We start from the raw sequence: 15,402 nt of genomic DNA on the forward strand, positions 1-15,402 counted from the left end.
TCAGTTTTCTTTATAGCTTTATGATTATTTTCATAATATAGATTCCTCTGTAAAAAGTTATGTTATTGTTAATATATTTTTTTATATAACAAGGTCATGAAGGTCTCAACATATTACGTCTTGAATCATTAACACTCAGTTTATTTGTTAAGTACTGATTAAATGTAGGAGCTCATTACAATTCTTTTTAATGACATTGTGCACTGAAACACAAATACTTTTATTTTGACAACTTCCGCAATTGTAACCGGTATGTTTTTCTTCCAGCTGCTTTGCACAGACCTGTCGGCACTCCTGATTGGTTCATTTGAATTTTGAAAAACGCGCAGGTGAAGGTATAAATACAGGTCAGAATACGTTTGCCGCCTGTTGCTTTGTTTTCGGACATTGTGACAACTGGTGAGAGAGCGAAAGAGCGAACAAGCTAGCTTGTGAGCATTTCAGCGATTTCAGCAGCGATTTCAACAGCTTTGCATTGCATTCTTGGGATCTTCGGTGGACTTTTGGTGAACGCACTGTGAGTGAATTTAATGTTTTATTATAAGCGACAAAATGTAAAGGTAGTTTTGGCTCGTTATCCTTTTACCGTCGTATGTATCATTAGCTCCTTAAACTGTTGCAGCTAAACTGTTTAAATGGTGTCGTGTGAAAGTGGCGGCTGTAGTTGGCGGCATTCTCATATTTGTGGTGATATTTTCTAACATGAAGTCAAATATAGATTTAGGAACAGTGTTTTTTATGCTTTGAGTATAGCTATTGGAAACGTTTATCCTGTGAGTAACTTACATGTTGTTTTAACGGCTGTAGCTGTTTTCGAGCTATCCAAAATTTGAATTAGCAATATTACTTTCATTGTGAAATATACATTGTAAATGCACCTTGTTAAACAAGGTAGCAGCTAGCGTTATGGTTAACGCCATCCTGTCAACCAAATATAGCCACTCTTTCTTACAGCCTATGGTCTGTAAACTTATACACATGGTCGGAGTCCCTAATACTAGCAACATTAACCATTTTATTTTATCAGCAAAAATATATCTCTTGTGGCCGAAGTTGTTTTAATTATTGTGTGTGTGTGTGATACACGGACAAGAATTTGTATAATTTTCGCACTACTGTACATAAATGTAAAGATGTATGAAAAATGTAATTGTATATTTATTGTGTGTTATAAGTGTTTTTGTAATGTCGTATTGAATCAATTGTGTCTGCATATTTTCAGATGCCTCGCGACAAGTCCTTTCGCCGTTCTCAGGCAGCTAGGCGGAGAATGGCGGAGCGCCGTCTTGTGGTTTTCGGACCTCAGCGGCCTTCCACTGGCACCTGTGCCCGTATGTATTCAACTGTTTTTTCAGTGCAACTTTTCCTTATATGTATATGCATTACATAGTTGTAGTATAATTGTAACGTATGTGTCCATGCATTTGTTTGTTCCAAGTTTTTAATTGAACTTTTTGTGGGGTTGTTGTGTTTTTATAAACAGGTGAGGGCACAGGTTTTCGTCATAAGGTGAAGAAGTGGCCAATTTCTGCTTTGACTGGGCGCAGTCACAAATTGGTCATTCCACCTGAGGATCCTGACAAGAAGGTATTATTGGTTCAGAGTTTAATAAAAAACCTTTGATGTAAAGAGTTGTTATTGATTGTAATTGATTAAATTGTTTGTTGTTCCAGTTCGTTCTTGTCATTGGAGCCTCCCATCTACGGGCCATGGTAGATGGATTTGTGAAGATGCCAGAGGGACGCCTCTCCTTTGGCTTCATGTCGACCCCGGGGGCCTGTGCGTCTGAGTTGAGGACCGAGATGTTGCATGCTGCTGTACCTCGGACACCCGACGCAGTCTGTGTGATGGCCCCCAGCAACAACCTGACCGCCAGCAGGACGGTTGATGAGGCGGGAGCTGACTTTCGACAGTTCCTGCGCAGCGCGCGCAGTCTTTGGACAACGGTATGCTTTATAGTAGTAAATAGTCTTTGGTACTACGCATTATTTGATTGGGTTACCTGGTGAAATTTGTATACAATAATTTTCATCATTATGGAAATACTTTTGTTTTGTATAGGTCTTTGTCCAGGATTTCACACCTCGCCTGAATGCAGACCTGGGTATTCAGGAACTCATGCGGCAAGAGTTCCATCGTGTGGCAGCCAGCATGGGTAAGTTGAAAAGAAAGTTTTAGTGTTAGTTTTGATATGTATAACAGATGATTTCTTTTTGGCCTATCTGATTATAGGAATCAAAGAATTCATTCAGTTAATATGATATAAAGTGACAAATTAATATATGTAGATATTTCACTGTTTCATGACGTGTGTGTGTGTGTGTGTGTGTGTGTGTGTGTGAGTTTTTTGTTTCAGTGTTGTTGTTTTTTTGTTTTTTTTTAGGTATCAGATACTTTCCCACCGCTGAGCACTTCCCCTTGGATCGCCTGGACTTGTGGAGCAGAGATGGTGTAAGTAGAACAATATCTGATAAGATTGCCAATGAAAAACTTACTATACTCAAGTTTAGTTGATTTTTAAAGTGCAATTCATTGTAGATTCATACAGACATGAAAACTTCTGTTTTGTAAAATGTTATTTATTACTTATATTTTGCAGGTCCACCTGAGTGATGCTGGCGGTATGGCGATCCTCTCTCAGCTGATCTGGATGTCTGCTTATCAGCTATTGGAGACACCACCACCTACGCCCCAGGTTCCTCTAAGGACTTCACCCCCTGGGAGAACCTTTGTACCAAAGGTGGTGGTGAAGGGAGAAGCACCTGTGCCGCGTCCGTCAAACCCTTTTGACTGGACAGTTGTCAGCAAGGGCAGGAAGGTGAGACATTGCATATTGTATGTGTGTTTTAGTTTTTGGAGTGGAAGATTTTTCCTGACTAGTGTAACACTGTGCGGACAAAGTGATATCCATTTGTTGCTGTACCTGTGTGCATGTTTTGGCTTATTTTCAAGATACATTTGCAACAATGGTCTTGTTCTTTTGTTTTCCACAGGCAGATGAAACATCAGTCAAGTGTTTCATCCCGCTGAATCCCGTCCGTTTCAGCAGTGCCGTGTTGGATGCGATGGACAAAGCTGTCCCATCGCATCTCCCTAGCCCTGTGTGCACGGCTGTTCCACAAGGCAAACTGGTAATTTGCATTCAAATTGTATTTGTGAGGCCTTTTTATAAGTGTTTTGTCTTGACACAGAATGGGACTGTTTTGTAATTTGTATTTGTATTTAAAATGTTTTTGTCTTACATTAGAAGCCAAATGTGGTCCGCCGGCAGAAAGCTGTTGCCTCAAAAAGGAAACGTGGACAGCAGCAGGTTGGTAACTTTTCTTTTTTTAAATGTTATATTTACATTTTTCTTTTGTATAGTTTGAGAAGATAGTAATGACATATTTACCTGTTTGTAATATTCAGGGAGTAATTGTGAAACAATGATAAAGTACATTTATACAGTTCTTTCAATTGTGTTTCCTTCCTAGGTTGTGGCTAAACCTGGCACCCAGCTCGTGTCTTGTGAGGCCTCACCTGGCTGTCCTGTGAAAGACGTTCTGCCGGTGGAGGTTTGTGTGAATGTATTTTACACTTCAGCATTATTTACAATCATGCAAGTCTAGTTAAATTGGTAGCCTATAAGGTTGCATATAAAAAACATGGATTAGTTATACACATTGTATATCTGTAAAGTCGAAGCAAATTGTATAATACAGACCTAATGTTTATAAAGGATGTTTTGTTCTTGCACTAGAAGCCAGAAGATATTTTGTGTCACAGCAGACTTGCAAGGAAGTATTTTAGTAATGTGGTTTATTCATTTTGTTTAATTTTATTTTGTTTTTGCTTTTTGTGTTGTAGGAGGAGGCAACCCCCTGTTTTGTGGAGGTGTTTTCCCAGGATTCACCTACCATTGTCAAGACAGTGGTTGCAGGCGAGGAGGTAGGTGCTCTCACTAAAAATTTTCTGTTTCGTTCTGGTTTCTTGCAATGGAGTTAGTGAAGCTACTTTATTCTCACTGTTCATGTAGTATAAATGATAATTACAAATTGATATTTTTTGTAGCATTAAAGCCCCATGTCTATGCAGTTTATATATTGTGTTTTTCATGGGGTATTTTGTTTTTTGTGTTGTAGGAGGAGGCAACCCCTTGTGTTGTGGAGGTGTTTTCCCAGGATTCACCTACCAGTGTCAAGACAGTGGCTGCAGGCGAGGAGGTAGGTGCTCTGAATGAAAATTTTCTGTTTCGTTCTGTTTTCTTGTAATGGAGTTAGTGAAGCTACTTTATTGTCACTGTTCATGTAGTACAAATGATAATTACAAATTGATATTTTTTGTAGCATTAAAGCCCCATGTCTATGCAGTTTATACATTGTGTTTTTTCATGTGGTATTTTGTTTTTATAGGAGGAGGGAACCCCTTGTGTTGTGGAGGTGTTTTCCCATGATGCACCTACCAGTCCCATTCAATTGGTTGGAACAGAGGAGGTTTGTGCTCTTAGTCTGAATGTTTTTGAATCTAGTCATCAGCTATGCTATTGTTAGTGTAGTATATGCATGATTGAAAACAGTTTTGTTATTATTTGTAGTAGTAGTAGTTGCACTTTGGAAACGTAATATAGTCTAGATGAAATCAAGTGTAAACATGGAAATAGTAACCAGCCTTTTTTGTTGAACTCAATAAATACACCTAACTAGATGAAGACTAACTAAAGGTGTAATACAGTCTGTGATTGAGAGTGTTTTGTTTTGTCTATTTCTGATGAGGATGATGATGGGAGCGCACTGATCAAAATCTCCATTTATCTTTATTACAGATGCCGGACAAGGAGAGTCTTCATCATCAGCACTCATCAGGATCTGGTAAGGTGAAGAGCAAGGCTAGCCGTGGTTCCAGCGTATTATGGTCTTCTGTAGTAGCTGGTACTTCTAGCCATGTTCAACATAGTGTAACAGGTTCGTATCATCAGGGTAGTAATCGCTTTAAATATGGGGGATTCCAATGTATGGCTGTTGGTTTGGTAAGTCTGGCAAAACATGCGGTTGACAGTGTTTTTGCATGGCAGGTAAAAGATCTAGACAGGGTCGTAGTTTTAGGTGATCAGTTGTACACGTCTTTGAGAGACAACAAGAAGATTAGTGGATCATCTAAATTCTTGTGTGTTCCTGATTTGCCAAAGCACTCGGTTATAGATGGACATAACTTTGAGTTTCGTTATGGTGACTATGTTTCGGGTGATGTCAGTGTGGTTGATGGAGAGTTTATTCAGGCTGGCATATTCATGTCTCTACAAAATGGCTTGAAAAACATGTTTGAGAAATATGATACATGTTTGCTAACATTGTGTGGTACCACGTGTGCAGTCATTCGTCAAAACGGACGCTATGCGGTTGTTGATTCCCATGCGCGCAGTGCTGCTGGAATGCCAGATCCTAACGGTAATAGTGTTGTTGTATATTTTAGTTGTCTTAAAGAGGTGTACAGTTTCATATGCAATTTGTCTACATCTCTCACTCAAAATGACAGACCATATGAGATTGCTGGTGTTCGTGTCATTTGCGGGGGCAGTAAGTCTGAGTTGAGAACAACAAAGTGTACTGACACTGTCACGACTTGTGAAACTGCATCCATGGCTTTCGGTTCATCGCTGGTATGTGGTATTCCTTCAGGAAGTAAAGTTGACCGAGGTACAAAGCGTAAGATTACAGGGCAAACTTGTGCTGCTAAGAAAATGAAAAGGAATAATGTGGCTGTAGTGAATTCAGATGTTGTGTTTGTCAGTGATGTAACTTCGAAAAAGCTGTGGTTTGATCCCATTTGTAAAGATGTTGCGCAGGCTTTATGTACACAGTTTAATGTAGAGTTTGAGAAATATGATGCACCAATGCCTACAGAAGTTGGTCTGTTGGGAACACCGTGTAAGAATGAGAAAATAGTGGCTGACGGTAACTGTTTCTTTAGAGCGATTTCCCAAGCTGTTAGTGGAACACAAAAGAACCATAGGAAAATTAGACTTGCTGTTGTGAAACAATTAGAGAGTAATGCTGCGGACTATAAAAGTATCTTGAGAAGTGAATATTCTTCAGTGGTAGAATACATTAAAAGTTCAAAAATGCGATATGTTGGCAGTTGGGCAACTGAGGTTGAAATACAGGCAGCAGCAGATTGTTTAGGAGTTAATATCTTTACTTATCATGATGATCGATGGCTAGAATATAGTTGCAAATATAGGTGTTTTTCAAAACAGGGGATCTACTTAGAAAATTGTAATGGTAACCATTATGAAAGTGTTGTTTGTGTTCATCAGCCTGAACTCCATAGTTGTTATGGTAGCTGCAAGTTGAACAGGTCTGAGTCCAAAGTGTACAATTTGAGATGGCAGAGTGCAGAGGAATGTTCATGGGTTAGCGCTGTGACAGAGAACACAAGTAAGAGCGATCAGAAAGTCCAGGAACAGAGTACAGCAACAAATAATGCTATTTCTAAGTATTTTATAAAGAAAAAGTATCTACAAATGAAAAAGAAATATCAGGAAATTGTGCAGCATAGGGAGAAACGTAAGGAAAAGATTAAAGTGAAATATCAGAAAAATGTGTTGCATAGGGAGAAAGTTAAGATAATGAGTATCGGGAAATATCAGAAAAATGTGTTGCATAGGGAGAAAGTTAAGGAAATGAGTATCGGGAAATATCAGAAAAATTTGTTGCATAGGGAGAAAGTTAAGGAAATGAGTATCGGGAAATATCAGAAAAATTTGTTGCATAGGGAGAAAGTTAAGGAAATGAGTATCGGGAAATATCAGAAAAATTTGTTGCATAGGGAGAAAGTTAAGATAATGAGTATCAAGAAATATCAGAAAAATTTGTTGCATAGGGAGAAAGTTAAGATAATGAGTATCAGGAAATATCAGAAAAATTTGTTGCATAGGGAGAAAGTTAAGGAAATGAGTGTAAGCAAATATAGGAGAGATATGTTGCATAGACAAAGTGTAAAAGCCATGACTAAAGCGCGATATTATGGAAATGCTGACCATAAGAAGCGTGTTTTAGCAGCCAACAAAGTGAAGAGGCAACAATTGAAAGAAAAGGCGGAGCAGTTTGATTTTGTTATGGAGCAGTTTTTGGCTAAAGTAAAGGATGGGCCAGAGTTTGTGTGTTGCGTCTGTCATAGATTGTTGTTTAGACATCAGGTTTTGAATTGTAAGAGGGATTTTTATAACAAGAATGAAGCAGTAGCATCATTTGCAGATAAATGTATCACTGAAGTGTATTTACACAAATGTAATAAGGACTGTGAAAAGCCATGTCAGTTGTTGGATACAGCTAGAGGTTGTCTGTGGATTTGTTACAATTGTCATGGTAAGATTAATAAAGGTATAATGCCACCTGAATGTGCAATAAACAGTTTGAAAGTTGATCCCATTCCACCAGAGTTGGCATGTTTGAATAGTTTAGAGCAGCATTTGATTTCTTTAAATATACCATTTATGAAAATGTTAGCGTTACCTAAGGGAGGACAGAATGGTGTACATGGACCAGTAACATGTGTTCCAGCAAATATTGTGCAGACTAGTAATGTTCTGCCTCGTTGTAATATGGAAGGATCTTTGTTGCGTGTAAAATTGAAACGCAAGTTAACGTATAAAGGGCATTATGAGTATCAGTTTGTTGATACTATGCATGTAAGGCAGGCATTGCAATATTTAAAAAGGACAAATGTGCATTATAAAGATGTAGAGTTTAATGAAGCTTGGTTAAATGAGTTTTGTAGGGAAGAGGGTGATTTAGGGAAAGACACTGATGGTGATGTTGAAAGTGGTAAAGTTGATTGTGAAGATGAGCTTTTGCACGATAGACAACAACATTGTATGTTTCAGGATACGTGTCTCATGCCTGTGGATATTGGTCAGGAAATGCTGGATCAATATTTTGATGATATATTGAACCTTGCTCCAGCAGAAGGAAATAGTCCTGTAAAATTGCTTTCGGATCATGCAAACGAAGCCAAATGCTTTCCGGTGTTGTTTCCGCAGGGACTTAATACTTATCATGAAAGTAGAGCAAATCGTTTGACGTTGTCGCGATATTTTAATAACAGGATTCTACATGCGGATGGTAGGTTTGCACACAATGTGGAATATATCTTTTTTGCGCAGTACATGTCTGAGATTGAGCAGGTTGTTTCTAATGTATCCATAGCATTACGAAAAGGGAAAGGCTGTATGTCTCAAAACGTACCTGATAATAAGGTAAACGATATGTTAAAAAATGATGAATCTTTGAAAAAGTTGTTGGAGTTTGATGATGGGTATCGTTTCCTTAAACCGATTCGAGGTACCCCAGCTTTTTGGCAAGGAGCACAGCGTGATTTGCTTGCTTGTGTTCGTCAGCTCGGTGTTCCTACCTGGTTTTGTTCCTTTTCTTCTGCTGATATGCGCTGGACAAATCTTCTGGATAGTATTTTGAAGCAGGAAGGTAGAGCACAGACTGCTGCAGGTTTAGAGTGGGCAGACAGGTGTGATCTTTTACGCTGCAATCCTGTCACTGCGGCCAGGATGTTTGATTTCCGCTGGCATGTTTTTTTGAGAGAGGTACTTATGTCGCCATCACATCCGATTGGTAAAATTAAGGATTACTTTTATCGAGTGGAATTTCAGCAGCGCGGTTCACCCCATGTGCATTGTTTGTTTTGGATAGAGAATGCTCCATTGATTGATAAAAACACAGATGAAGAAGTAGTTGAATTTATTGATAAATATATAACATGTGAGTTGCCATCCCAAGATGAGACTTTATTGGAAACTGTCACTTCTGTGCAGCAGCATTCAAAACGACATTCAAAAACTTGTAAAAAGAAAAACACGGTTTGTCGTTTCAATTTTCCGAGGCCAGCATCCGCTCGAACGTTTATATGTCGCCGTAAAGATGATGAAGAGTGCAAAAAAGCATGCAGTTGTGAGACAGATAAATCTTCAACGTGTGTTAATCATAGTCAGAAAACTTCAAATGACATGAAGAAAAAACATGCAGCAGAGATAATGACAAAAATCAAGAATGCTCTTTCCAATGAGAAGAATAGTTTTGATAGTGTGGTACATTTATTCCAAAGTGTAGGGATTGATCAGGTCACTTTTGAGGCTGCATATACGTGTTTAGCTAGAAATACACATATTGTGTTAAAGAGGCAAGTTAATGAAGTCTGGATAAATCAGTATAGCAAACCACTATTAAAATGTTGGCAGGCAAATTTAGACTTGCAATTTGTTGTTGATGCGTATGCGTGCGTTGTTTATATTATCTCTTATATGTCTAAGGCAGAAAGAGAGATGGGATTGTTGTTAGGGAATGCACAGAGAGAAGCATCTAAGGAGGGAAATGTTAGTGCAAAGGAGGCATTGAAAAATCTAGGCAGTGTGTATTTGCATAACAGAGATGTGTGTGCTCAAGAAGCTGTATACAGATTGACAAATATGCATTTAAAGGAATGTTCAAGGAAAGTTGTATTTGTACCGACAGGGGACAATATAGTTAGAATGAGTTTGCCTTTGAGTGTGTTGAAACAAAAGGCAAGATCGCGCGCTTGTACCTCAGAAGATGTTTGGATGACTAGTTTTGTTGACCGTTATAAAAATAGGCCAAATGATAGTGTATTCAATGACATGTGTATGGCAACATTTGCATCTGAATATCGTGTTTTGAGTAAAAATGAAAAATCTCAGGGCAGCATTAAATTAAAGAATGATTGTGGTTTTATCACGAGAAGAACACGAACAGATCCTGCAGTTGTTCGTTACGCGCGCTTTTCTGAGACAAAAAATCCAGAATTGTTTTACCAAAGTATAATGCAGTTGTTCTTGCCGTATCGTGCAGATGTGCAGCTAAAACCTCCAAACTGTGAGACATTTGCGCAGTTTTACGAAAATGGTCATGTGAGGTTTAGTGATGGGTCAAGACATCCTGTTAAGTCAGTTGTTGATTTGAATAGAAGTCATTTTGAAATTAAAGCAGATGAATTGGATGAAATCCAGAATACAATTGATAGAGATGGTGTATTAGAGGATGCGTGGTGTGAGTTGTGCCCAGAGCAAGAGTTGGAGCGTTTACAGTGTGACCAAGAACGAAAAGACAAACAACAGATAGTGGAAGAATATGAGGAAAATATTCCAGATTTAGCAGTAACTAGTCAACATGTTGCACATTTGGAAAAAAGAAAAAACATCATGTGTAGAAGTGAAGGTTTGGCTTTAATTAGATCTTTGAATGAGACACAGCTTGCTGTTTTTTATCAAATTCGACAATGGTGTTTAGAGAAAGTATTAGGGAAAAATCCAGATCCCTTCCATGTATTCATCACAGGTGGTGCAGGGACAGGAAAAAGTCATTTAATAAAAGCGATTCAATATGAGGCAATGAGGCTATTGTCAACGGTGTGTCGTCATCCAGACAATATTAGTGTGTTATTAACGGCTCCTACAGGGATTGCTGCATATAATTTGCATGCATCTACTATTCACCACACGTTTAGTATCGGAAAAAATGTTGGTTTACCCTACACACCTTTGGGTGAGGAAAAAGTTAATTCTTTGCGCGCTAAATATAGTGATCTTCAGATTTTGATAGTCGACGAAATATCAATGGTTGATCATAGGTTGTTGTCATACATTCACGGTAGGTTAAGACAGATTAAGCAAACCGGTGATTTCTCACCATTTGGAAATGTGAGTGTAGTTGCTGTTGGAGATTTTTTCCAGTTGCCTCCAGTAAAAGGGAAACCCCTATATGTAGATGATGTAGGTGTCAGCTTGTGGTCTAATCTGTTTAAGGTTGTTGAATTAAAACAAATCGTTAGGCAAAAAGATAACGTGTTCGCAGAGCTATTGAACAGGGTGAGAACTCGATCAAAAGGAACCCCAATGTTAAGCAGTGACATACAAATATTGAAACATTGTGAAACTGGTGAAGTCAGCTCAGCTTTACACATATTTCCTACAAATAAACAAGTAAATGAGCATAATTTGGCACAGCTGCTTAACATTTGTCCTGAATATGTCGAGATAGATGCTCAGGATTTTGTGAATAATAAGAAAACAGGCAAACTAGAATTGAAAAATGGACATCATGCGAAAACATATAACACATGTTTGACTGAACAGCTGTTGTTGGGTGAAAATGCGCGTGTAATGCTGTGTAAAAACGTGGATGTTACAGATGGTCTTGTTAATGGGGTTTGCGGTACTGTAACTCATATAGTTGGTGCAGATAAGGGTACGTTTCCTCTCAAAGTGTATGTTAAGTTTGATGATGAGCATGTTGGCGCGCAGAGGAGGAAACAATCGACGAGTAGCTTAGTTTTCTTTGGTTCCACCGGTATTGAACCAGAGGAAGAAAAAGTTACTAACAAAGGTGGTATGCGACGACAGTTTCCGCTGAAACTTGCTTGGGCTTGTACGGTACATAAAGTACAAGGTATTACTGTAGATAGTGCTGTTGTTTCTCTTAAGAAAGTATTTTCTGCAGGCCAGGCATATGTAGCCCTAAGTCGTGTTAGAAGTTTGTCAGGTTTGGTGATTCAAGATTTTGAAGATAAAGCCATATATTGTAAGGATGGTATTCAGGATACAATTCAGAGTATGCCTCAATTCTTGAACCAAAATATAACTAGACACAAATTTAGTACAAGTAGTTTTACTGTATTTTTGATGAATGTGCAAAATTTGACACACCATGTATCTGATTTGGCATTATGTACACAGCAATTGCAGCTTAACTGTATTGCTGTTACAGAAACATGGCTACCTGCTGCTTCCTCATTTGAAGCTGTAAAGATTGATGGTTTTACTTTTCATGGTTGTCCACGAAGTTTATCTTACAATAGCAACAATCCAGCACTGATTGAACTTCAAGGACAACAGCATGGTGGAGTCGGCTTTTATAGTGCAGACAATTTGGAATATAATATTATCAAAGCAACAAATGTGAATTTGGAATGTTTTATTTATAACTATGTTACATGTAACATATTAATAGCTGTCATTTATCGACCACCATCTTATCCCATGTCTTTATTTAAAGAACATCTAGGCAAATTAGTTGATTGGCTAGATCCAAAAAGTAACACAATTGCAATCATGGGAGATTTTAATGAGGACATCTTGAAATCATCAACAATCTGCAAATTTCTAACAGACAAAGGGTACATTCAATATGTTACACAGCCCACAACAGAGAAGGGCACATTAATTGACCATGTGTATGTGAAAACATCACATTATGAAATTGAATCAGTAGTGTTGCCAACATATTTTAGTGATCATGAGGCGGTTGTTTGTTCTTTTAAATGTATATCTTCTGACATAGGACAGTAATACTTTACAACTGTTGTAGATGTATGTTTTTAGTGAGCATTATTTGGTGATTTTTAACTTTATGAGTTGTATGTTATTTAAGCTTATTTATGGCCAATCATGAAATATGAAATGAAACTGGTATTTTTAACCATTTTGTGTATTAGGTGTTGTAAAAATAAATGACAAGGGTTTCTTTTTCCTGCATTACAACAGCATTTATAAGTCTAACATGTATTGATAATATTTGATAATGCACAAATGACATTTGGTGAACAACTACAATATAATTGTCATTTTGACATAATATGAAATGCTGCCATATGCTGTGGGTAATGCAGGTTTTGCTTTTCCTTCTATGTAGTGTCAAAAAGCAAAAGGCACCGGTAATGGCTACTCCTGGTTTATACTGGGATGGGGTTCGATTCCCTGCGGTGCCCTGCTGATCAATTTGACATTTACATAAAAACATGTCCTCCAGTGCATGTCGAAGTGTTGCCCAGTCGAAGGTCTTTTGTCAGTGACTTGTAGATGTTTCCGGACTCAGGCTGTTTTCAGACAAATCAAGGAGAGAAACATCACTTCCTTTGTGCACTATTTTGCCTTCAGCTGGGACTGCTGCATTGAAATGCTGTAGGGGGCGCTATCGAGCCAGTTTGCATCACTGAATGAATATTTTAAAGTAGACATGCTCAGGCCTGGATTGATATCAAACCTGTGAAGTTTGAGGTAGATCCAACCGTGTACACTCAAGTTATATCAATTTCCTCTGTCATGGCGAAACATCAAAAGTCAACGCCACGCCACGGCGTTGATCATACACTAGTCTAGATGACACACACTGATTTTGAAGTCCTTACGATGGATTCTGTAGGAGGAGTTCTTTAAAATACAAGGTATGCGAAATGGCCAAGAAAAGGCGAAAATGTACCATTTTTTTCAAGATGGCCGACTTCCTGTTCGACTTACAATAAGGCTTCAAGAGGCTTTTTTGTGCGTGTTGACATTATACATGTGCCCTGTGAATTTCATCTTTCTACGTTAATCTGGAAGGCGGGGCTGCAATTTTGAAATTTTAAAGGGGGCGCTGTTGAGCCATTTTGCCACGCCCATTCAAAGCGACCACATAGGATTTTAGCTGACATCACTCTAGACATGTGTGTCAAGTTTCATGACTGTAGAGCAATCCCTTCTCCCTGAAAAACAGTATCGTATTTCATGGCGAAGGATGTGTCGCCATGGTAACAGCATTCAGTTTTGGGTCATGAGCTGCCAAATGTAGCATCACCAAGGTCTCGTTTATTAGCTGACTTAATTTCAGGTGCATCAGCCAAATTTCCTAGGAGTAATTAGACAAAGTACGACGCATGATACTTCCTGTTGCCAGTAGGTGGCGCTATGACTTTGGCTAAATATGAGACTGAACATGTGTTCAGATCGGGACTCTTAACAAGCATATGAAATTTGGAAAAGATCAGACCACGTGGAGTCAAGTTATAAGGCATTGAAATTTCATGGCGTCACATCGAAATTCGCCGCGTCGCCATGGCAACACCTTTCGACGAAGGGTCACCAACTTCATAATATAAGATCTCCAAGGTCTTGAGGCTATTCTCTGTAAATTTCAGCTGGATTCCATCACCGTGCTGCCCACAGGGCGTCAGAGCGTAAAACATGTAACTTCCTGTTGCCAGGAGGTGGCGCTATGACTCATATCCTGTATTGTCACATGGACCCGTTCAGGGCGGGACTCTTATGAAGCACAAAAGGTTTGGCTCTCTTAGGATCATGTATGCCGGAGTTATAGCCGTTTCATTTTTTAAAGGGGGCGCTGTTGAGCCATTTTGCCACGCCCATTCAAAGCGACCACACAGGATTTTAGCTGACATCACTCTAGACATGTGTGTCAAGTTTCATGACTGTAGAGCAATCCCTTCTCCCTGAAAAAAACAGTATCGTATTTCATGGCGAAGGATGTGTCGCCATGATAACAGCATTCAGTTTTGGGTCATGAGCTGCCAAATGTAGCATCACCAAGGTCTCGTTTATTAGCTGACTTAATTTCAGGTGCATCAGCCAAATTTCCTAGGAGTAATTAGACAAAGTACGACGCATGATACTTCCTGTTGCCAGTAGGTGGCGCTATGACTTTCGCTAAATATGAGACTGAACATGTGTTCAGATCGGGACTCTTAACAAGCATATGAAATTTGGAAAAGATCAGACCACGTGGAGTCAAGTTATAAGGCATTGAAATTTCATGGCGTCACATCGAAATTCGCCGCGTCGCCATGGCAACACCTTTCGACGAAGGGTCACCAACTTCATAATATAAGATCTCCAAGGTCTTGAGGCTATTCTCTGTAAATTTCAGCTGGATTCCATCACCGTGCTGCCCACAGGGCGTCAGAGCGTAAAACATGTAACTTCCTGTTGCCAGGAGGTGGCGCTATGACTCATATCCTGTATTGTCACATGGACCCGTTCAGGGCGGGACTCTTATGAAGCACAAAAGGTTTGGCTCTCTTAGGATCATGTATGCCGGAGTTATAGCCGTTTCATTTTTCATGGCGAAGGATCGAAATTCGCCGCCCAGCCACGCCCCCTAGGAAAGACTAATGAGAATTGTTTTAATAACTTTTAATCTCCTATGCCTGTAGATGATACGGACCGAATTTGAAAGTCCTGGGGTCAAATCTCTAGGAGGAGTTCGTTAAAGTATGCGGGCTGGAAATGACAAAATTTCAACTTTGATACAAAATGGCCGACTTCCTGTTGGAGTTAGGCTATGTGTCCTTGGGACTTTTTGGTGCGTCTGGTCATGATACATATGCATACCGAATTTCGTTCTCCTACGACAATCTGTATCGAGGGGGTCAATTCTAGGTGGCGCTGTCGAGCCATTTTGTCCCGCTTTATTTCGAGACCCATAAAATATCGCAATTTTCGCCAGTCCTGACATCTGTGCAAATTTTCATGAGTTTTCGTGCATGTTTAGGCCCTCAAAAATGCGTTTGTTTCGGAGGAATAATAATAATAATAATAATAATAATAACTCCTTCAGTTTCAATAGG

At 39.1% G+C, this 15,402-nt stretch overlaps 3 protein-coding genes across 3 annotated transcripts; all 3 read left to right on the forward strand.

Moving 5' to 3' along the window:
• Positions 1-1,096: 1,096 nt before the first annotated feature.
• On the forward strand, positions 1,097-2,790 carry LOC122968387. The gene is made up of 7 exons (XM_044333581.1): positions 1,097-1,331; positions 1,484-1,587; positions 1,674-1,946; positions 2,062-2,155; positions 2,384-2,451; positions 2,600-2,621; positions 2,666-2,790. Exons 1-7 carry the CDS (start codon positions 1,223-1,225, stop codon positions 2,788-2,790), a joined length of 795 nt encoding a protein of 264 aa, XP_044189516.1. The 5' UTR covers positions 1,097-1,222.
• On the forward strand, positions 2,019-4,710 carry LOC122990516. Its single transcript, XM_044363879.1, has 7 exons — positions 2,019-2,155; positions 2,384-3,131; positions 3,248-3,310; positions 3,474-3,554; positions 3,847-3,927; positions 4,122-4,202; positions 4,392-4,710. The coding sequence occupies exons 2-7, from the start codon at positions 2,967-2,969 to the stop codon at positions 4,527-4,529; spliced, it is 609 nt and encodes a 202-aa protein (XP_044219814.1). The 5' UTR covers positions 2,019-2,155; positions 2,384-2,966; the 3' UTR covers positions 4,530-4,710.
• On the forward strand, positions 4,301-13,113 carry LOC122990507. Its single transcript, XM_044363873.1, has 2 exons — positions 4,301-4,472; positions 4,802-13,113. Exon 2 carries the CDS (start codon positions 4,802-4,804, stop codon positions 12,347-12,349), a length of 7,548 nt encoding a protein of 2,515 aa, XP_044219808.1. The 5' UTR covers positions 4,301-4,472; the 3' UTR covers positions 12,350-13,113.
• Positions 13,114-15,402: the final 2,289 nt, after the last annotated feature.

Source organism: Thunnus albacares, chromosome 2 (assembly GCF_914725855.1).
Source record: "Thunnus albacares chromosome 2, fThuAlb1.1, whole genome shotgun sequence".
In the NCBI taxonomy this organism is placed as follows: domain Eukaryota; kingdom Metazoa; phylum Chordata; class Actinopteri; order Scombriformes; family Scombridae; genus Thunnus; species Thunnus albacares.